The sequence below is a fragment of the Manacus candei genome, unplaced genomic scaffold, assembly GCF_025592945.1.
Source record: "Manacus candei isolate 608988 ecotype Guabito, Panama unplaced genomic scaffold, ASM2559294v1 h1tg000014l, whole genome shotgun sequence".
NCBI classification, from domain to species: Eukaryota; Metazoa; Chordata; class Aves; order Passeriformes; family Pipridae; genus Manacus; species Manacus candei.
In genome coordinates, this window is record NW_026138062.1 from 16,446,394 (window position 1) to 16,470,328 (window position 23,935).

At 40.6% G+C, this 23,935-nt stretch overlaps 1 protein-coding gene across 3 annotated transcripts in view; it reads right to left on the reverse strand.

Moving 5' to 3' along the window:
• TRPC4 (transient receptor potential cation channel subfamily C member 4) overlaps positions 1–23,935 on the reverse strand; it is a 140,149-nt gene that overhangs the window by 21,257 nt on the left and 94,957 nt on the right. For 2 of the 3 annotated variants that reach the window (XM_051780405.1, XM_051780406.1), the window contains exons 4-5: positions 16,046–16,382; positions 4,562–4,701 (exon numbers count right to left, since the gene is read on the reverse strand). In XM_051780405.1, the coding sequence (XP_051636365.1) occupies positions 4,562–4,701; positions 16,046–16,382 (477 nt within the window). Of the gene's footprint in view, positions 1–4,561; positions 4,702–16,045; positions 16,383–23,935 lie in introns of those variants that run through there. The other variant, XM_051780407.1, reaches the window with a different exon arrangement.

The window sequence follows — 23,935 nt, forward strand, 5'->3', positions numbered from 1 at the left end:
TCTGTGCTCTCTGTCACCTAGTTTTACAGTCAGCAAAGAAAAATGAGAATTTCTAGAGTAGTAGGAAAGCAGATATCCCAAACAGGTCAGATGAGTTGCTCTTTTAAGTTTCTCATTTTCTCCTCATTGATGATTGGGGAAGGGGAGAGGCTGTCTTACAGCTGTAGTCTGGCTAGATGTATCTAATGTCACATTTTCTAAAAGAAATGATGCTGAGGAGAAAGGAGAGAATAAAGGACTTTGTCTGTGATGTCCTGGATCAAGACACAAAACTTGTTTGTTAAAACATTCATAAAAGATCAAAAAACCTCCTATTTGTAAAAATGGAAATCAAAGGCACAACTATGTTATTTCAGTTTAATTGACTCTGCCTTTTTTGGGCCCAACTGCTTCCTGCATGTGTGGATACAATTCAAAAGGTGTCATGGTTGTAAGCAGAGAGTGATGGTTGTTATTTTAGTTTTGACAAAACATTATGTAAGAGACTAGAAATACTTGGTGGAAAAAAAGTGAGAAAGATGAAGGCCTGAGAAATAAATTTGGAAATTATCAGTGAAATATATTAACTGTAAGAAGCCAGAAAGAAAATAATGAGGATAAGAGGGCTCTAGCAACAAAACCCTACTGATTTCACTAACTACAGTAGAGGATGCTGAAAAGAAATCTAGAAATATCAATAAAAAATCTAGAGAGCAAAGAAACTTCCATGTGAAAAGGAAAATAAAAAAGAGAAGCAAAAAGACAAGGTATACTAAAACCAGGAACAGTGATAATATGAAAAAAAAAAAAGGAAAAAGAAGAAGAAAAACTGTATCTTAAGGTCAAACAAGCCAAAACATGCAAAATTGAAGTATTTGTTCTTCTGTTCTATGTAGAATAAATAAATGGTTATTGTTCTAAGGAATGGAAAATGGTAAGAGCAAATATAGCAACACTGAGCTTGCTGTAAATCATGATGTTGATACTCTGCAGTCCTCTATTATTTTGTGACCCTGATGAATTTCTGTCCCCAGTTGAAATGCAAACACAACCTTTTGACATGTAACAAAGCCAACCATCACTTAATGTGATTAAATAATACCTATTATTGGCTCATTGGTGGAAAGAAATTTACATGGCACATCAGTGGAAAATTAAGAAGAGAAAAAAACAAATGGAGCAGCATATAAACTAGAGTATCAAGGCAAATATATGATGCTTTTGCGATGTCACCCAGGGCATACAAGATAACAATTGATCCTTACCCAAAGGAATTCTAATGCAAATCTAATATCAGAACCAAATAATCAGAATCTAAATCAGAAAAAAGCTGACTGATCACTGTTTTCACATTAAAACAAAAGACATGATCTGTAGATCTTACAAAAGCACCAAGAGAGAGCAAATAGACATATACATCAGGCTACTTGAATGTTTAATGAGCTGTTGGACCTTGGTCAAAGGTGAATGCCTTGTTTCTGACCACAAAAAGAAAAGTTACATATTATTAATTTCAGGAAAAGTATTTTAAATCCTTCCCTGAAAGGTCATATGTAAATGTGAACTCTTCCTATTTTAAAATGTACGACCCAATCTTTGCAGTCATTATGCTGAATTTCAGAGCAGCAGTAGGAAGGGGGTAGGAGGCCTTGCAGAGAGTTTTTAAATTGTAACTACAGTGAAGAATTGAGTCCATTTCTCAGGGACAGAGGGGTGTTAATCCTCCTATATAAATGGACATTTGGTCTGTGAATCTGGTAAAATATCAATCAAAACCATTTTATAATGCAAATATGTAAGAAGATGTTAGCTTTTGCAGAACTGGAGGCAGAGGAGATATATAATCTTATTTACTACTGAACAAAGTAGACCTGACACAGTGATCGTTACACCAGTAAATATTGAGACAAATAATGTACCTTTAATTATTTTTCAGACTTCATAGCAACATGTTTCTCTACTTGTTCTTCATGTCAAAGCTGAGACACATTATCAGTAATATGAACTTGCATGTAATTTCTACCAGAATTGGAAAGAAACAGCACTAGGTCCAATGCTCAGGTTTAACAAATATTTAAGATAAAGCAAGCAGGTTCTGCATAGAAGTTGGCACTGCACCTAACTTTACACATCAGTACATAATAAATTATCTTCCAAAACCATAAAAAGAACCATTTTTTCCTAAAGCACCATGATTTCTATCCATAACCCTCCATCAAAACAAATGTGTTGCTTAAAATTTGTTATCTTGTACTTTCAAAAACTGTCGGACAATGCATTATTTATTATGACATTTTTATGGAGAATAAAGCATTTTCAGTGGATGTACTGGATAATTTAGTAAGACCTCACATGTTGATACACAGAGACAAAAAGCATAGCCCTTTACAAATTATATGATGTACTCATTTTTTTGAATACTGGCAATGAAACTGATAACTTTATCTTAGCAGTCCTCTTATCCTGAAATTAAATGCTTTGGTGTAATTTACACTATCCCATCAGTTGCTGTAAATATCCATCTACCCAACTACAGCATCAGTCAGAGAGACTTAAATAGGCAATAAACACTATGTTTTACTCTGGGAATACTTATCACAGAGGAGAGTAGCATGAGGGCACTCATAATTTTATTCAAGGGAGCTAGTCAAAATGTTTTCTTAGGTGGCTTGAGCTGATTCATCTGAGTTTATATATTTGAATCAATAAATACAGAAAAACTGTAACTTAGGAAAACCTATCTTGCAAGGCTTAAGAAAAGAAAATTAAAGCTTTACATCAAAACATACTGGTTACATTTGGCATCCTCTCAATCTCATCTAGCATAGAGGTAATGAATTCTGTTGTAGGTATGTGAAGGAAATGTGGCTGGGTATTAAATCACACTTGTATTACTCCGTTCATTATATCATCATATGTTACAGTTGACTACCAAAACTGAGGCTTTTCAAAGGAACAAAAAGGTTTTTAGATACAACACTGAACATGCAGTAAAAAAATAATAGCTGCCAGCACCAAAGAGTGCTTTATGCACTGTGTTGATTATCCTAGACATGTAAGCACCAATTTGGAGAGTAATGGATGTATAGATACTGTCACCTTGGAATGTGATTACCATAAGCAGAAGTTGTCTAGGAGATGAAAGGATTATAATGTCTTCTAATTAATATTATTCTAAAGTAAATAACTGGTCAACTCCAATACTTTGGAAGCATCTGTTTTCAATGAACTGTTCACTTTGTTACATGGGAAAGTGAAATGACTATTTACTTCCAGTCACTTTATAAGGCATCCTTGTGTATAAAAAGGCATTTCAATAGCTTTAAATGACAGCTTTCCACATTTTGGAACACCTTCCTCTTTCAGGCAACAGCTCCAGATTTCTTTGAGTGAGACTTCCAGAAGTTTGCAGTCAGAGACCCAGCATGCCAGAAACCTTTTGTCAAAGGAGAAGTCTGGTGTGTCAAGATATCCCAGGTATTTGCTCCTGACTAGCTGACATATGGACCTTTGTGAACAGACACAAGAGGATAGAAATTAGAGGCTCCTAAGTTCCTCTACGCTTATGGCAGGGCTGCAGCAAGAACAGCTACTGCTTGAGGAGAGGAAGCTGTAACTAGCTACTTGATGGCTCTCTCCTTGACCCAATCAAAAGTGTCTTGGCAGAGGTGAGACTCTCCTTCCATGCATACAGGGTAGTTGGTGGTAGGGTTCTTGAAAAAGCTGAAATATAATGCTGATACAGTGGCCAGCAAAAATGGGCTTATCTTTACTTGGATGTGATAAAAACTCTGTGACAGATGCTAAGAAATGCTTTAATTTCCTTTCAGATGTGGTTTCCTTGTGCTCAAGACCATTTTTTGATTAAAACAGTTCATTTTATGAGGAATTTCTATCATATTATGGATTCACGTTGAATGCAATACAAAATGTTCATACAACATGTTCTGTGGCTTTGGAAAGAATGGCTGTTCTGCTGGAAGATACTTCAAACAGTGAAATATAAAACTATTCAGAACAAGTCCAAGAAAAGGATGAAAAAAATGAACATACCCAGCCTCAAGTGACCATTGTATCTATTTCAGTTTTACTTTTCCATGTTGCATTTATGATAAATTTTCAAAACAAATTAAAGTCTTACACTTTAGTTCCCCCCCAATTTTGAGTAAATATGTTGCTAGTAGTCCTGATTGAAAGTTTTGCATGGTGTGTAAATGTGTCTTAGGGGCAATAATTTCTTACTGAAAAATAATGAAATATTAACACAAAACATAATTGTATGCAAACATTATAAAACATTATTAGTAATTTTCCTTTTACAAGAAAATAACAGTATGACAGTTCATGACAAAATAACAAAAGATTGCATGAGCCAAGAAGAAAAAAGCATAAACCCCAATGTTTTCTTTGCTTTTATACTCTTTTAGTTTCTTGTCATTGCTGCAGAGGATTCAATGAGCACATCATACATCTCTTGCATTGCTAAACCTGGGCAACTCCAAATACAGAGAAAAGACTGAAGAAGCCTCATTTCATTTATTTTAAAAATTTTGCTTATTTAAAAAAAAAAAAAAAAGTTTACCTTTGAAAATGCAACAATTTTCAAAGAGATTGTTGCTAAGTACAAGGAGTTCATTACAAAATCCATGAGGTTCCACCAGTCATGAATGTAGTCCTGTAGTCCACCATCCCACATCTGTTTAATTTCACCCCAGATAAAACCTGTAAATAGAACACAATTCATTAAGCATGAATATTAAATAAAAAGGGCTGTGACTATTCTAGACACTTATTTATAGATCTAGACACTACAGATTGATTCTCCTTACATCAAGTATAAAGGGTAGGTAGATAAGTGCTCTAAAAACCAAACAAATAACCCTCCCCCCAAAAAAATCCCAAAAATAAACAACACACCAAAAAACTCTAAGCAACCAACCAACCAAAAAAAACACCCCAAAACCAAACAAAACCAAAAACTTCTGCTTGTACAAGGGCAATTTCTTTGGTTTTCTTCACTCTCTTTTATCACGGTATCTTAGAAAGTAAAAAAAGGGTCTTAAAACCTGTCACCAGTGCCAACTCAGTTCTTGGCAACCAATGTAAAATAATTCAAATTAGAAAATTTATGACTGCAGGAGTCAATCCAACACGTTAATTTATTTTGATTGAAATCCATACAATAAGGAAGAGAATTTCTATTGTTATTCTTAATCCTGAACTAAAGTCTTGCTTTTCCATATGAAAGAGTAGTGTCTTCAGCAGGATGTTTTTTATTGATACCTTCCTTTGGGACATGAAGGAATGGAAACTGCTTTCCAGGTGAGCAGAGCACACATTGTGCTAGACACAGTGAAACAGAAATATTCAATCCCAATGGGAAATCTTGCAAGTTGTTTGACATGAATTTGGTTTAACAGCTTCAGAGACAACTGTGTGCAGACTCTTTAATGCTATAAACATTAAAACCTCTCTGAAGAAGATACTCCACATTATTGTATAATATGGTGCTGTGGTTTAAGCCCAGCCAGCAACCAAGGCCCATGCAGCCGCTCGCTCACTCCCCACCAGTCAGGTCAGGGAGAGAAACAGGAGGGTAAAAGCTAGGTAACTCATGGGTTGAGAGAAGGACAGTTTAATAGGGAAAGCAAAAGCCACACGCACAAGAAAAGCAAAACAGGGAATTAATTCACTGCTTTCCATGGGCAGGCAGGTGTTCAGCCATTACCAGGAAAGCAGGGACCCATCACACATAACAGTTACTTTGGAAGACAAACACCACCACTCCAAACCTTCTGTTCCTTTCTCTTCCCCCCAGCTCATCATACTGAGCATGATGTCATATGTCCATTGGTTAGTTTGGGTAACTTGTCGTGGCTGTGTCTCCTCCCAACCTCCCATGCATCCCCAGTCTCCTTGTCAGCGTGGCAGTATGAAAAGCAGAAAAGGCCTTGGCTCTGTGTAAGCACTGCTCAGCAGTAACAAAAGCATCTCCGCATTATCAACTCCGCACTCAATACAAATCCAAAACACAGATCCATACTAGCCACTGTGAAGGAAATTAACTCTACCCCGGCTGAAATCAGTACATATGGTAATAAAACAACATGGAACATTTAGATGCATTTTTCATATTATTATCTACAGAGATTTTTTTACTAACAATACCATTACAGCTTTTAATTTTTCACAGTTAATTATTTTCTTATAGGAATTTCTTACTTTCGTGTTTATTAAAGGGACAAATAAGGCCAGTCTCTCACATTGATGTTGAGATACAGTTAATTCAACATGGTTTTTATACACTTGCTTATACACTTATTTTCTTTTAGAAAATTTTGAGCAGATTTTGTGCAGGAGCATATAGAGTTCTATATCGCCTTAGTCTGAGCTTAATTGCCCTTGGACCTTAACATTCTGTCTTAATGGTGTTCTAGTTGACAGGATGGAAAACTTCAGATTTTTTCACAGACATAATCCCTAAGAAGTGATACCTGATCTATTCTTGTTTGTGCCAGGTAGGTTTTTGAGTTATTATAATTTAATTTGGTAGTGGTTTGGCTTGACCTTTCTGTCTCCTGATTGCTTTCAAAAAGAAAAGTTCCCTTCCTCACCAACTTCTGCCCTCAAACCTCTGACACATGGTCCCTTCTTGTTTCTGTTCATCATCACAGTAACCACAAAGCCTCAGGAGTATCTCAATCATCTGACTGATCCAGTAACTTTTATCTTCATAGGATTCATTTGCAGCCATGCCACATCACCATTTCAGCATTCTGCAGATCTGGGGCAACACATTCTGTGAAAGGACCATGCTGGGAACATGTGGACAGAAATATGGGATATACTAATTTTACTGTCTACAACAGCCTAGACAGGTTGATTGCAACTCTAGCTATAGTTTAGCAGATAAAAGTAATACACAAAATATAACACTGTTATGAAGCTGACACTTATTTTCAAGCTGCAATCATGATGCATCACAGTGAGAAAACAGATGAATATGATTGCATGGCAGGAGTCAATATCCACTGTATAATGCTACACTGCTGCTGTTAACTGTCCAAGTGCCATCACAAAGGGAACACACCTTCACAGGGCTACTAGGCAGGCTCCTATATGCCTGCCCGTTTCAGCCTGTGAAATGACTTAACCACTTACAGTCCCTAAGTCTCAGTGTTAGAGAACAGTGCCTTGCTCTTTTTCATTTAATAAATACAGATATAATTGCAGGATCTTGACACTGGGAAGACTGCTATGGCATAGAAAGCAGACAGCTGGATTGATAGAAGATCTCCAAATAAAAAGGTTTTGTAGAAATCAACATACACATAGAATTAAATGGTTTTTTCGTAACTCAATAGAGTTAAGAATTCTCTTTAAAATAGTCTTTAAAAACAGAGCATAAATAGATTGGGATGAATAATAGGATGAATGCTTAAACAAGAGGCTCTAGGTTCATTAAAGTCTTTTGCCAAGATATTCCATGGTTCACAACCAAAGACATGAACTTACACAGACTGCAACAGGGCTGTTCTGTGTAAGATTGTTGCTCAGCATCATATGCTTTGACAACACTGCCTAAAATATAATAGGATTATGTAGAGATTGAAAAAGAAATGCCGACTAACACTGCTGCATTTGATCTGTTTTGTGAGTGAAAACTGTTTTCCCAAGCACTTCCTGGGCCTCAGAAAATGAAATGTAATTGTAAAGCCATATTAACAGAGAAATACAGACCTATTATAGAATAATGGAAGAAAGTACATGGCTGTTTTAAATTTGATAATTTTGAATTAGAAACACAACTAATCCAAGCTATCAGCAATTTTGAAGTCATTTGTCAGCTGAAAATTCTGAGTATACTTTGACATCATAAAGGTGGTGGTTCTAATTTTTTCTTAGTTCAAGACAACTTTTATGTTCATCCTGACGCAGGGCTTGTTCTTTCCAAACAAACATCAATGGAAAACCAAAAATCCCACATTTTTGGCTGTAATGGAGATGTGATAGCTTAATCTTCTTGTCAGCCAAAGCATCTAAGTGCACACTCCATATATAAATGCACTTACTGAGATCTTATGTGACCCCAGAGAATTTGAAGCTAGGCTGATGGATGGATGCTATGTTTGTGACAGACACACAGTCCATGTATGCACAGCAGAGCTTCCTAGACATGAATTTTTGAATGAAAATCTTGGTACAAAGTCCTAAGATTGACTGAACAAATTCACAGCTCCAGGGCAATCTCACCATGAAAGCTGTGATCAGCCTTTGCAGCTATCAGGTCTCTGTGGCTAGGTATCCTTAGGGGTGCTTAACTGGAGAACTGAATGCTGGGAGAACTGGGATCTCTGGAGTTCTGTAAAGCCTCCCACGTGTACCTGAAGGGCTATCCTAGAAAACTATACTCTGAAATCTCAGTGCCTTTATGCAAAGCTGATGACTTCCCTAAGGCCCAGTGAGCTTACATGATGAAGCTATTCTGAGCAACAAACCTCAGGGATTTCCACTTGTGCTGCTTAGGTTTGATTTATGGTCACATAGCCAGAAGTCTTGAAATCTTGTAGATCATAACTGTATCTTTTTGCAAGAAGGAAGGGTCTGGGGGGAAGAAGTCAGTCAACTCTTATCTTCACCCAGTGACACAATACACCAGTTTTTTTCTGTTATATTAATTGGGAAAATCAGGAAAAAACTAGGGAAATCTATGTATTTTTAAAAAAAAAGAAAAATAAATCCAGACATCAGAGCAGCATTATCTCTGACCTTGCACACTTTCATTTTCTATTTAGAAGATTTATGGATAGCTGGATCGTACCTGACTTTATTCTGCAAGGAGACTTTATGGCAATTCCAAAACATGACCTGACATAAGAGAAGACATGCAGTGGTAAGACTGTCTAATAGAGGCACTGTTACAGGTAGGAAAGACATCTAGAGTCCAGGCACTGCCTGCTTATTAATGTGTCAAAGCAGCAATGTTATCACATGCTGTTAGAGCTCATGTCAGAGGTATGTATTCAGCAACAAGAAAGGTGATGTCTCAACAAAACAGAGGGGACATAACCAGCTTGCACACAGGTATTGGGGTAAAAGAAGGAGAAACCAGCCAAATACAAGGGATAGATCTAAAAGTAATAGTCTTTTAGGCAGTCAGGCTGGGGACAATTCATTGCCCAAAGCCCCCTTTACCTCTCTGGGAGGAAACAAGCATCTCCAAGGCAAGAATCCTGTCATCTGCAAGTGGGTCAATCTTCCCACTGACTGAAAAGGGAGCTATGAGGATCAGGCTGAATTAAAAGAGATGTCTAACTTCCAGGTGCCTCTATTTAGCTGAAATAATCCCACTCAGAGTAGATTTCACTATTTTAGCTGGATACTTTTTGATATAATCTGTCTCTTTGCTCCAACTGTGTCTTTCCTATCTCAGCACACCAGCTAGATGTCACACCTGCCTCTTAGACCCTCACTAATCCATTCCATGCTGTTATCATTTACTGCCACTTGCGAGGAAATTATCCACATTATGCAACTCTTCCACCTCATTAATCAAGGACTTAAATTGAAAAGTTGAGGGTGAGACTTTCAAACACTTGCTGCATTGTTTATAACTAGATATTGTAGCAGTAAAAGAGAAATAACAGCATGAATATTTTGAAACAGACTGAGATGACAGAAACAAATTTCATTAAATGCCCCATGGTTTTAATGGGAGGAAATAGACATAAATTCAGGGCAGGAATCCCATAGACCACATGAGGCCTTGGGAATGACAGACACCATGGAGAGGTTTTGTAAAGCACTGTGATACATGCAAACTGATCAATGCAACCATTTGACTGAAGTTCAGTTTGCCTAAAGAAAGGAACTAAAATATACCAGAAAAAAAATGAAATCTGTGTGCTAAGTATTTGCTAAGTATTTTTTTTTGCAGTAAACATTTTGAAACATTAATGAAAAAAGTTCTTTCTTCTAAAAAAAGCACTACATATTGTAAAAGTAAATTTTATTCAAAGTAACAAAATGTATAGAAATTAAAATCCTTCCTACTGAAGAACAAAGGGCACTTAAATAAGAATGCTCTTAGAAAAATAACATCTTTAATTATAATTATAACACTTTAAAAAAGTTCTTAGGAATTGAGTAGTAGGTATCACATACTACATATGATTAAAGTGTAGATACGTCAATACATATACACTGATAAGACTAGCTTTTATTTCAGATATTTATCTAGAGATTTTGGGTTTGAAGATGTATTTCCAGTCTTGAAATGTTTGGATAATAGACACTGAAATGTCTTTTCAAAAATATGGACCTGCTTTTCTTCTCATAAATTAAGGATCTGTTGGCAAACCTTGCAACTTTGAGCATGGGCAGCAGCTCAACACTTTCACAAAAGTTCTCTGTCTCTTTGGATAAAGCCTTGGGTTAGACACAATATCTTTTTGTGCTGGTAGATAACTTTCAGAGGGAAAATATTTTGGATTTATCCTGTTGATCCATTATAGCTACCCAGACCTGCAGTTTTACTCTTAAGGAACACATTTCAGTTTCAGGAAAAAGATACAAATGACAAATAACTTCCCAATGAAATCCATTTAAAGGTGGTTTAAGTTCTAAGACAAAAATATTTAGATACACCCTGTCTAAATTCCTATCTTGTACTGAAACCTGAGAAAATGAAAAAAAAAACAATTTTCGAGAAACTGTGGCATTTCACAAAAATTTATGCCATCTCTGCAACACTGCCTTTTGTTGTTTATAATTATAATTATGGTTAAAGTCTGTGAATAATAACATCAAAATTTGCCAGAGAAAGATATGAAAGCCAGTATCCTGAACTATTTTTGCTTTCCAAAAGATTTGTGGATCCCTAGCTAATTTTGGCCTTACCTTTCCCACAAAAGGTTGGTTGCTCTGTGCTATTTTTGTTCCTTACCATTAAGTGATGGGAAGCAAGGGGTTCCTCAAGGTCAGTCTCTGCATGCCAAGATCAACAACAACCTTTCAGTATGTTTCTTGGAGAACATATTTTTGCTGGGCTGTGAAATCATTTAACTGACAAAATTAACTTTGCCCTACTATGTGGTATAGAGTTTTTCACAGTTACAAGGAGTAAGACAAGCTGCTAATGATCTAAAGCTCTCTGAAGACAAAGAAAGTCATTCCAGGGAATTCAGTGAGAATTGATGAGGCTTGAAATATCTCTTCTGCTTTAGACCTGGACTGATGAACTGATCTCTGCTGAAGGTATATGAATGTAACAGAGGAGTGGAGAGGCATCCTCGCATAATTCAGGGGCTCCCAATCTCTGTGGGATATTTTGTTAACAGAGTACAGCTATTTCAAGAGAACATGCGCAAAATCAAACACAAGCCTTATGCTTTTCCCTGCAGAAATGGCTGTCTGTGAGGGGAATAACCATGCACAGTGTCTGGGTCCTGCATCCGGACAGGCAAAGAGGCATCAAAGAGGCCAGAGGCACCATTTATGTCCGATCTCTCTTTCCAGGAAAGTTATACTCATATATTTATAAATATTTTTTAAATTTAGCACTGATTTTCACTAGAATACCAAAAAATGCACATGGCTACCCATATTTAACTGGAGATCGTGGCACCACTGAAAGTGCTTCCCAAAGAAAAAGTGTTCTGGCTTTTTTTTCATCATCAAAACAAATCATTTTTCCTTTTCCCTCCATTTTGGAAATGGCAAGACCATTCTAGATCAAATCATAAAGTACAAAAAGCCACATATCAGCCAACATCACCAACGGCCAAAGAATAAAATAAATCTATACATATTATCCTCTACATCTGTTCCCTGGCACGTGTCAATTAATACTAACTATTTAATTTTTTACACAACACTTTCTTGACCAAATTTAGAAGATGATGCAGAAGGTACTTGGCACCCTTATGATCAATTATTCTGAAGTGTCTTGTTGTGCCATAGGTCTGCATGTACATTGCGCTAAGTACTAACAAGAATGTACACTCATATATCCCACCAGCAGTTTGCTAACCACAAATGTCTGCAGTTTGCACAGTTCCCAAACATCCACATTCTCTATAGTCACATACTCCAATAGCATAAACCATTCTGACAGAAAGGATGGGGAATGCATTGTTCAAGAGACCCAGTAAGGCTGCATTCCTGCTCCATGCAGTCTTCTGAACAATGTAAATACAATGAACATTTAAGTATGCCCATAAAAGAGCAAAAAACTCACCAAACAAATTTGCCTAGAAAATGTTCTCTTTGCTGCAGCCACCCTGATCAGCTGGAAGGGAACTTTTTAAACACAACTACTGAACACTAAGTTTGTCAGGTTGATGGTTTTCTCCTCTGAATTTTGTATCATTCTCTGGTGAACCAAATGCTCACTGCAAGGATGTTTAGTACTGCTAGGTTTGAGGCCATGGTTTAGGGCAGAAGAACAAGGTATGAAAAGTCTACAGGAATCAATATGATCCTTATGTGAGCTGCAGTTAAGGCATACAGAGGGTGAAGCTGGGTCTCATTTCATTTCCCCTCTGCATCACTGCTATCATGGTCAGAGGCTACTCAGCAATTGGATGGGGAATTTGGTGATGGGAAATATTGTTCTTCCTTGCTTTCTCCCAATATGGTATTCTTGATTTTCCTGTCCTTTTTTTCAGTGGTGATGGATTCTCAAGCATAGCACATAGGCCTATGTTTCTGTAGTGTGAAGCATCTTTCATGCTTGGGAGATCTCAACCAACAGCTAATAAGAAGAACAGAATTAATTTTCCTTATGAGCCAAGGCTTTGTTTAGATGCAAGGATGGGAGATTTTGACTCTTCTTACTGAGAGATTTTTCCTCAACTACTTCTTAAAGTTATAACAGTCTTGTTATACTGACTTATTGTTGCACGGATAATCACCACACACTGGAGCACCACTTGCGTAATCATCTAATCATGTAAAAGACAAAATTAATGCAGAAGTTTCCTTAAGAGACTTCTTAAAAAGTCGATAGTCTCCATGGAAATGCAACAAATACAGACATTTCTTGCGAGCCTACTACTTTAGCAACACTTTTAACATGTGCTAATTATGCACAGTCAGCCTTCTATTACATAGTAATACTATTTGATCTCTGGAGAGCTCAGATTGTTATGGACAGCGTTGAAACTTCTTAAATTCTATGAAATATTTGTATGCTGAAATTCATGTTGACAAGAAGGCTGAAACATAGAGCTCCTCTTCCTCTCTTCATTTTAAGAGAGATAACTATTAAAATGCAAACTACATGCAGAGCTATTTGAATTCAGAGAAAAGCAAAGAATTCTATTGTTCAAAATGTTAATAGTTTTGACATGCAGTTGCTGCTCCAGGATAACCTTTGCTTTGTGGAAAGTATTTACTTGGTCATGTTTCCAGTTTCAAAAACTATCACCCTAGAGCCACATAAGTTTTGACTCAAATGACAAAATTTTTTGTCTACATCCAGAAAATGGCAAAATATCTCTATGTATGTCATATTTAGTCTCCCTTGTGTAACTGGGAGACTCTTTTTAAGGATACTGCTTAACTGTGTGGTTTGAAATAGCCTGTAAACTAACCTTAGCTTATTGATAAGGACTTAAGGAAAGTATTAAGCTTATTAAGCTTATTAAAAAATAATTAGATTACAGCCCATATTATGTGAACAGGAAAAGAGCAGGTTTTGGCTGAGAATCACTCCTTTAAAAACAACAACCCCCAAAACCAACCAACTGAAATAAAATCCCCAACAACCAAAAAAAAGAAAAAGACCCATACAAACAAAAAAAGCTAAAATAGACACATTCACCACATGCTGTAAACTGAAATGTCCTGTGGAGATGTGTGTCTGTCTCCTTCAACGACAGGGGGAATTTAGGTGCCTAATGAATTGCCTGAGATTACAATGGGTGAATCTGAGGCCTTATTATTTAGGTGGGCTAAGGCACCACAGCAAACAAATTCTGACAGCTGAACATAGAAAATGTGAAACTGGAACAACAGGAAACCACTAGTTAGGAAACACTAGAGATCAGTGTGTAAAACACATCAGTTTAGATGCAAGAGATTTTGGAAGGAGCAGTTTCTCTGAACACCACAGTCCAGATTAACCACAAACTATTTAACCACATGGTATCTGACTACTGATCTTTACCCATGCTTGTGAGGTTTTGTTTGCGCAAGAGTTTCCCGGGACTTGACCTGTACTGCTTGCAGATGACGGGTTTGTTCAAAACAGGCAGTACTAGTGTAATCTGGCCATATGTGTCTATACTGCAAATATTAAAGCTCCTTTTAGAAATGATATGCATCTTGACAGTCGTAATTCTCAGGGTTAATGGCTTCTTCAACCAAGTGCTTTGGGATGTGGGTTACTCAAACCTCTTCCTAAGTAAACAATGCTGTTAGAGGTTGAGGGCGATGGAGATTCTTCCTTTTCCCACTGCATGTTTTCTGGAGAGGAGCTAATCGCCAAAATTTTAGAACTGCCTTTACCTTCTCAAATTGTGCCTTTTTCTCTGGTCTCTGTTAAAAGACAGATTAATGAAACCATTCACTTTGGCATGTCACCCAGCAAAGGACAACACAGTTTACAGTGAGGGCTGGTGGTGAGAACAGCTGTGCTACCATGGGGGAAATCTCAGAAAGCAGTTCACGTGTGGAAGGCAGGTCCTTCTGACAGGCTCTCTACAAGTAAGTGTACACGGGGTTTCCAGTCATGCATATTTGTTCTCCTACATGAAAGAGAGATGTAGACCTCCTGCTTCCCACAGTGCTCTACCAAGGTAGAGAAAAAGCCACTAAATTATTGCTGTCTGGAACATCAGGCACTGCCAATCAGTGTATTATGTATTCAACACTGCATTGTAAATTATATAGGATCAATGATACCAAAAGCCTTGTTAGTTTCATTATTCTAAAAGAACCCAGGTGTTTGGGAAAAAGAGAAGAGACACTATCTTAATGGGAAGCTCTGGGAGAGGTAACAGTATCAAAATCCCTCCAAAATTTCAGAAAAGTTTGTGCATGAACCTGTCTATGCGATGATGATTTTAATGAATATATGAAACTTAAATTTTTGCAGTTAAGACTACTAAATCCCTCCTTCTATAAATTAATTTCAGTGTGTTTGGCCTCATCTGGTCCAAGTTATGTTGATTCCTAAAATAAGAAACAGGGAAGAGACCACTGCACACTGAGAGGTAGACAGGCAAAGGTAGGGAGGACCTAGGATACTTCTAAGATCACAGGAAGACAGGAAGGAAAAATCACACAGGAAGACATTTAAGGATGACATGGCCCACACAAAGTAGGCTTCCAATAATCCCAGACTGAAATTTTTATTTTTAAACTATCAGGATAGAGTGGTAATATTTTCTTCCTTTTTAAAAGTGCTAGGGAATTTTTTTATTCCTTCTGATGTAGAACATTTGCTTTTAAGTTGCATGACAAGTTCTCATCACTGTTCTTGCACAGAAAAATTACTCTGCATGCATATTTTAATGAAAATACTCACTTGAAAATGCTGGTCATCATATTTTCAATACATGTGTCTGTCATATTAGAAGGAAGCATACTGTAGGTAACTAAGGTTAATAATAACACTTCAGAAATTACATTATGCCTCATTCCAATACATGAAAAATAATTATTGTGGCAAAGGGATCCTTTTTTTAAAGTAGACTAACAAATTAAAAAAATGGACACTTACAAGAATCAGAAAAATTTCTGGCTTGAAGAAAATAGATATTAAAAAGAATAACAATATGTATGTTTCAGGCTCTGCTTAATCACAGGAAGGAACCCCTGATATACTTTTTTTCCCCCTCACTGTAATACATCAGATGGTGAAACTTTGAATTTTTAAACTCTGGTGTTTGTCTATGTTGTCAACTACTCTTGCTAGGTATTGGAGGAGACGGACCATTTTCCTGCTTTGGTAGGTCAATAATTCATGACAGAACTCTACTGTACTCTGCCTCAGGAATGCATGGCAAAACTGCAGGGGTCAAAACACTTTTCACTGTATTTTCTTTAGTAATACATTTACCCAGGACCCACGGTAATATCATCCACTCGACGATGGTTGGTGGCGGTCCCTGCATGCTCAGGTCTGACCTGTCGATGTGCTGAGAGGCAAGCAACAGCAGGAACAGAAAAGTCAAGTAGGATGCAGTATGGCAGATAAATTTGATAAATGGCTTTCTGATGAACAGCCCTAATGGGCTTTTAGGAGCTATCAGGTAGCACACAGAGAAGACTGGAAAAAGGAGTCCTATCACAACACATGTCAACATCTTCACAACCCAGTGTCGCCTCCGCCATCCGGGGAACTCGTCGTACCAGCGGGATGCGAGCAGCTGCTGGCAGTTGGGCTGAGCAACAAACTACAGAGAGAAGAAAGGAAGACAATTAGTTTTTTGTTACCTCTGCAAAGTTCTTTGCATGCTATGTCCGTTAAGTAATTTTTAGATAGAGATTTAAAAAGAAAAAAAATCCATAGCCTATGCAAGCTCACCCACACTGACAATATCAGTAAGACAGGGCCAGGTCAGCCTGCCTTTCCTTCAATGCAAAAAGTATACTACAAAGCTATCAGCATTTACTTTTCACAGTAAAGCTTGACTTCCCCATACAAGGAGCCAAAAGATTGCAACACAAGTATTTCCATTATTTAACCAGCAACATTTCTGGAGAATTCACAGAACATGAGGTGGAAGCCAATATGAAACGAACAGCACAACTGAAATCTGTAAGCAGTGAAACTGAATTCCACAGCCATGAACAAACTCTTCTCAGTATGTTCCCTGCTAACTCTCTAAAAATCAGGCTTACATGTTTTAATACTGACAAAACTCTTAAAAATACATGACTAAAGTCTTTCACGATAGGAACTAAGCACTAGCATTCCCCACTGTTTCACTAACCCTTGCCAGGATATACTCCTGTCCTGTGCAATATTTTATGCTCTGTCTGATCCTTAAAATTTAATTTCATCAAAAAACCTCAAACTCATATTTAATATTTTTCAGATAGTTTTTTACAGGAGCTTTAAGTATATTCAAGGTTTTATGTCATACCTTTCACTGATCACTAGTTCCTGTTTCCCTAATGTTTTCTTTTATAAAGGGGACACAGAGTAACCCTATCCTAGAGTTGACACAAAACGCATAAAATAGAAACAAACAAACACAAGCCTCCACAACAAACAATAAAACAACAAAAAAACAAACTGTGCTGGTTTAAAAGTTAACCAGCAGGGGGAATGAACCCAACTCAAAGGAGAGATTATAAGTCAGAATAACAATTTATTAAAATAATACAGTAAGTACAATAATACAAACAAACAATTGGTCTCAACCCACAAAAACCCAAATGTGTAACCCAGTACCCTGGGGCCTGAACAAAGTGGTGTTCCTTGGGCCCTGTTTGAGTCCAAAGTAAAGGGAGAGGGGAAGAACCTGCTGGTGGGAGAGCTGCTGCAGTCTGGTCAGAACTGGTGATCGCAGTCCAGTGGTGGTCTAAGTCTGGTTGAGAGCGATGAGATGCAGCCGTCCTCTGGATCCCACGAGTGGGTTGAAAAATGTTCCAAAACTCCAAGATTATATATCCTCCAGTTCAGGCAGGAATGCTTGGTACTCTCCTCAGGGCGGGGAGTTCACAAAGGGTGTGAGGACAGAAACATCCTCCTATCTCACAGGCCTCTTAACACCTAGTTTATAGCCTGAGGAGTCAGGCTCTATGGGCAGAAGGTGCGAATAGTCTATTGACAACAATAGTCTAGTTTCTGGGAAATGACATGGAAGGCTATAGAATACAGTTTTGGGTTACACCCACCATGCTCTATGGGCAGAGGGTGCGAATAGTCTATTGACAACAATAGTCTAGTTTCTGGGAAATGACATGGAAGGCTATAGAATACAGTTTTGGGTTACACCCACCATGATGAACTGATCTCAGCTGTCCTAACTAGGACATTATCCACCCCTTATTCTATGCCATCCATGTCATGCCCAAATTAACCCCCTTTAAAAACTATATCCCTTTAAAACTATATACATCTATCTATCTATCTATCTATCTATATATATACAATGAAACATTACAGACCATTCTCACTCAAAATTAGGTCCCCTTGTGGTACACAACGTGTCTCCCCATCTTTTTGCATTACCCACCACGTGGAACCAGGTCCCTGAGCAAAAACAATCCCTCGGATGGGTTTGCCTTTGCTTGAGGTGGGACTAATCCAAACAGTCTTCCCTAACATTCCTCTCATATGTACCACGGGGACTTTATCTCCATCTACAGTATGCAAAAGTTCTGATTGGGCAGGGCCAGCTCGATTGATGGAACCTCTGGTGTTGACCAACCAGGTGGCCTTTGCTAAATGCAGCTCCCAGTGTTTGAGAGTCTCCCCACACAGTGCCTTCAGAGTGGTTTTCAGCAGTCCGTTGCACCGCTCAACTTTTCCAGCAGCTGGTGCATGGTAGGGGATATGATACACCCACTCAATGCCGTGCTCTTTGGCCCAGGTGTCTACGAGGCCATTCTTGAAATGGGTCCCATTATCAGACTCAATTCTCTCCGGGGTGCCGTGTCGCCACAGGACTTGTTTTTCAAGGCCCAGGATGGTATTCCGGGCAGTGGCATGAGGCACGGGGTATGTCTCCAACCATCCAGTGCTTCCTTCTACCATGGTCAGTACATAGTGCTTACCCTGGCGGGTTTTGGGGAGTGTGATGTAGTCAACTTGCCAGGCTTCCCCATACCTGTACTTTGACCACCGTCCACCATACCATAGAGGCTTCACCCGCTTGGCCTGCTTGATGGCAGCACATGTCTCACAGTCATGGATGACCTGTGAGACAATGTCCTTGGTTAAGTCCACCCCTCGGTCACGAGCCCATCTGTATGTTGCATCTCTCCCCTGGTGACCGGAGGCGTCATGGGCCCATCGAGCCAGAAATAATTCTCCTTTGTGCTGCCAATCCAGATCTACCTGAGAGACTTTAATCCTGGCAGCTCGGTCCGCCTGCTCGTTGTTATGATGCTCCTCATTAGCCCGTTTCTTGCCTACATGAGCGTCTACGTGACGGACCTTCACACTCAGCTTCTCTACCCGGCCAGCGATGTCCTGCCACATCTCCGCCGCCCAGATGGGTTTCCCTTGGCGCTGCCAGTTGGCCTTTTTCCATCGCTCCAGCCATCCCCACAGAGCATTGGCCACCATCCATGAGTCAGTGTAGAGATAGAGTCTTGGCCACTTCTCTCGTTCAGCTATATCCAAAGCCAACTGAACGGCTTTAAGCTCTGCAAACTGACTTGACCCACCTTGTCCTTCGGTCGCTTCTGCAACTCGCCGTGTGGGACTCCATACAGCTGCCTTCCATTTTCGGTTTGTCCCTACAATGCGGCAGGAGCCATCCGTGAAGAGCACATATCGCCTTTCATCTGCTGGTAGCTTGTCATATGGTGGGGCCTCCTCAGCACGTGTCACCTTCTCCTCCTCTTCTTCAGAGGATAGTCCGAAACTCTCACCTTCGGGCCAATTGGTGATAATTTCCAGAATCCCAGGGCGATTAGGATTCCCTATCCGGGTTCGCTGCGTGATCAGAGCCATCCACTTACTCCATGTGGCATCGGTGGCATGATGTGTGGAAGGAACTCTTCCCTTGAACATCCAGCCCAGCACTGGTAGTCGGGGTGCCAGGAGGAGCTGCGCTTCGGTGCCGATTACTTCTGAGGTAGCTCGAACTCCTTCGTAGGCAGCCAGGATCTCTTTCTCAGTTGGTGTATAGCTGGCTTCAGATCCTTTGTATCCCCGACTCCAGAATCCCAGCGGTCGTCCTCGGGTCTCCCCAGGCACTTTCTGCCAGAGGCTCCAAGAAGGGCCATTCTCCCCGGCTGCGGTGTAGAGCACGTTCTTCACGTCCTGTCCTGTCCTTACTGGCCCAAGGGCTACTGCATGGGCAATCTCCTGTTTAATTTGTTCAAAGGCTTGTTGTTGTTCGGGGCCCCACTGGAAATCATTTTTCTTCCGTGTCACAAGGTAGAGAGGGCTTACAATCTGACTATACTCGGGGATATGCATCCTCCAAAAGCCCACAGCGCCTAGGAAAGCCTGTGTTTCCTTCTTGCTGGTTGGTGGGGACATGGCTGCTATTTTGTTAATCACCTCCATTGGAATTAGACGGCGTCCATCTTGCCACTTCACTCCTAGGAACTGAATTTCCTGAGCAGGTCCCTTGACCTTACTCCGTTTAATGGCAAAACCGGCTCTTAGGAGAATCTGGATTATCTTCTCTCCTTTCTCGAAGACTTCGCCCGCTGTGTTCCCCCATACAATGATGTCATCAATGTACTGTAGGTGCTCTGGAGCCTCACCCTTTTCCAGTGCAGTCTGGATCAGTCCGTGGCAAATGCTGGGACTGTGTTTCCACCCCTGAGGCAGTCGATTCCAGGTGTACTGCACACCTCTCCAAGTGAAAGCAAATTGTGGTCTGCACTCCGCTGCCAAAGGAATGGAGAAAAAGGCATTGGCTATGTCAATGGTGGCATACCACTTGGCTTCCTTGGACTCCAGCTCATACTGGAGCTCCAGCATGTCCGGCACAGCAGCACTCAGGGGTGGTGTGACTTCATTGAGTCCACGGTAATCCACCGTCAGCCTCCACTCTCCGCTGGACTTACGCACTGGCCATATAGGGCTATTAAAGGGTGAGCGAGTCTTGCTGACCACCCCCTGGGTCTCCAGGTCACGGATCATCTTATGTATAGGGGTCACAGAGTCTCGGTCGGTGCGGTATTGCCGACGGTGCACTGTTGCTGTGGCTATCGGTACCAATTGTTCTTCAACCTTCAGCAGTCCCACAGCAGAGGGGTCCTCTGAGAGACCAGGCAAGGTGTTCAACTGTCTAATTTCCTCCGTCTCCACAGCAGCTATGCCAAAAGCCCAACGAAGTCCTTTTGGGTCTTTGAAATACCCACTCCTCAGGTAATCTATGCCAAGGATACACGGGGCCTCTGGACCAGTCACGATGGGATGTCTGTGCCATTCCTTCCCAGTCAGGCTCACTTCAGCTTCCAGTACAGTCAGCTGTTGGGATCCCCCTGTCACCCCAGAAATAGAGATGGATTCTGCCCCTACGTATCTTGATGGCATTAATGTACATTGTGCGCCAGTGTCCACTAAAGCCTTATATCTTTGTGGCTCTGATGTGCCAGGCCACCGAATCCACACAGTCCAATAGACTCGATTGTCCCTCTCCTCTACCTGGCTAGAGGCAGGGCACCCCTAGTCCTGGTCATGGTACTCATTGTGCTCTTCTTGTGGGTATGACCTGGAGGTCCCTTCAAGAGGATCAGACGTATCATCATTCCTGTACCGTCTGGAGTCTTGCCCACGAGAGACTGGAGCAACGTTTACCCTTGAAGAGTTCTTTATGGTATTTGTTCCTCTTTTCAGTTCACGTACCCGGGCTGCTAAGGAAGAGGTGGGTTTCCCATCCCACTTCCTCATATCTTCTCCATGCTCACGGAGGTAAAACCATAGATCGCTACGTGGAGTGTACCTTCTCTCCTTAGCTGGGGAACGCTGGCTCCTGATAGCAGAGACTCTTGTTTGTCCTGGCGAGATATGGAAAATCCCTTCCTTAATTTCTTCTCTTAGCTTCTGGTGTCCCTCTTCAATTTTCTCTTCTAGGCTTCGGACGTGTTCAGCCAGTTTGGTTTCCACAGATGAGACGTGGGCTCGTAATGGGGCGGTGACAGTGTCTTCATAAATCCTGAGTTTGCTAACCAATGCTCCCACCTTGTCCTCTCCCTCCCTCCATTGCAGTGTTGCTAAGTAGCGGGAATACATTTCTGGCCCGAGTCGTGCAAACTTTAACCACATTTGGGAGGTGCACTGTACGCCATCTGGACTCTTAGGGAATCTTTCATCCTCTGAAAAGATTATCTCCAGTACAGCTAACTCCCTTAAGCACCGGATACCTTGTTCCATCGTGTTCCACTGTCCTTGCTGTACGTGGAGGTCCTCCTTGCAAAGGTATCTCTCCCTCACACTGGACAACAGTCGCCGCCAGAGGCTGAGAGTTTCCTGCCTCCTTCCAATCCCCTGATCAATGACTACATCTCGAGACAGGGATCCCAGCTGTCTGGCTTCACTCCCATCTAGGATCGTATCGTTAGCTGCGGCATCCCAGATTCGGAGCAGCCAGGTCAGAATGGACTCGTTCGCCTGTCGTGTGAACTCTCTCCGGAGCTCACGTAGCTCACCCAGGGACAGGGACCGAGTGATTATTTCTGGTTCTGTCTCCTCCGGTGGATGTGAAGGTCCCGCCTCTTCGTCATCATTTGCTATGCGAACTGATTTAGTCTTTGATTTCCTTTTCTGGACAGGGGCGACTGCTATTGGTTTTGCTTGTTCTTCTGGCTCCTCGATGGTTTGTGTGGACACGGTGCTGGTTGGTTCATTTCTTTCTCCCTCTGACTCAGCTGTGGTTTGGGTGGACGTGGTGTCTGCGGATTTGGTCCTTCTCTCCTCGCCCTGACAGTGCTGTATCATGTCAAGCAGTGCCCGGTAGGCAGTGGCCAGGGCCCAGCAGGTTGCTGTGAGCTGGCCATCTCTGGAGCTGCCAGAGCATTTTTCCTTCACCAGTCTTATCATGCTAACAGGATCCTGCAGTTGTTCAGGGGTGAATTTCCAGATCATTGGAGGAGAAAACTTTTCCAAATACTGGCTGATGTCCTCCCACTTCCCATGCCACTCAGCATTATCTGCTCCCAGGGCAGGTGTCCAAACAACCTCCCTAAAAGGCACTTTTCTGACCCTAAACATGGTGTACACAGTACAGAGCAGACAGAGCAACACTAACAATAACATTATGCTGTCCTTAACATCAAAAGGGAACTCAATATTTTCAAAAACTGTTTTAGCAGGTCTGAAGGGGAAGAAGGAGGTGGGAGGCTGGAAACCATCCACCCCTGTTCCCCCAAAAAGCTGGGTACAATTTTTAATGAGGCCCCAGAGGTAGCAACCCAAACCAGGACAGGCAAACAGGACTGAATACACATTTACAATGAAACTCATTGCTTCTGATGTTAGAATGACATAAACATAATATACTAATAAAGCAATTTGGATCCCTCTCCCTGGTCTTAAAGAGAGCATCAAAACAGGCAAATAATACGCCATCTGTGGAAATATGAACAGGCTCAAATACAACATCCATGTGAGTGCATCAAACAACATGGTGATCAGGGAGTTTCTATATTCAAATAGACAAATGCTTCAAATGAAATTGTGATTCTGACTTCTCTCTCTCTGCCCCACGTTGGGCGCCAAAATGTGCTGGTTTAAAAGTTAACCAGCAGGGGGAATGAACCCAACTCAAAGGAGAGATTATAAGTCAGAATAACAATTTATTAAAATAATACAGTAAGTACAATAATACAAACAAACAATTGGTCTCAACCCACAAAAACCCAAATGTGTAACCCAGTACCCTGGGGCCTGAACAAAGTGGTGTTCCTTGGGCCCTGTTTGAGTCCAAAGTAAAGGGAGAGGGGAAGAACCTGCTGGTGGGAGAGCTGCTGCAGTCTGGCCAGAACTGGTGATCGCAGTCCAGTGGTGGTCTAAGTCTGGTTGAGAGCGATGAGATGCAGCCGTCCTCTGGATCCCACGAGTGGGTTGAAAAATGTTCCAAAACTCCAAGATTATATATCCTCCAGTTCAGGCAGGAATGCTTGGTACTCTCCTCAGGGCGGGGAGTTCACAAAGGGTGTGAGGACAGAAACATCCTCCTATCTCACAGGCCTCTTAACACCTAGTTTATAGCCTGAGGAGTCAGGCTCTATGGGCAGAGGGTGCGAATAGTCTATTGACAACAATAGTCTAGTTTCTGGGAAATGACATGGAAGGCTATAGAATACAGTT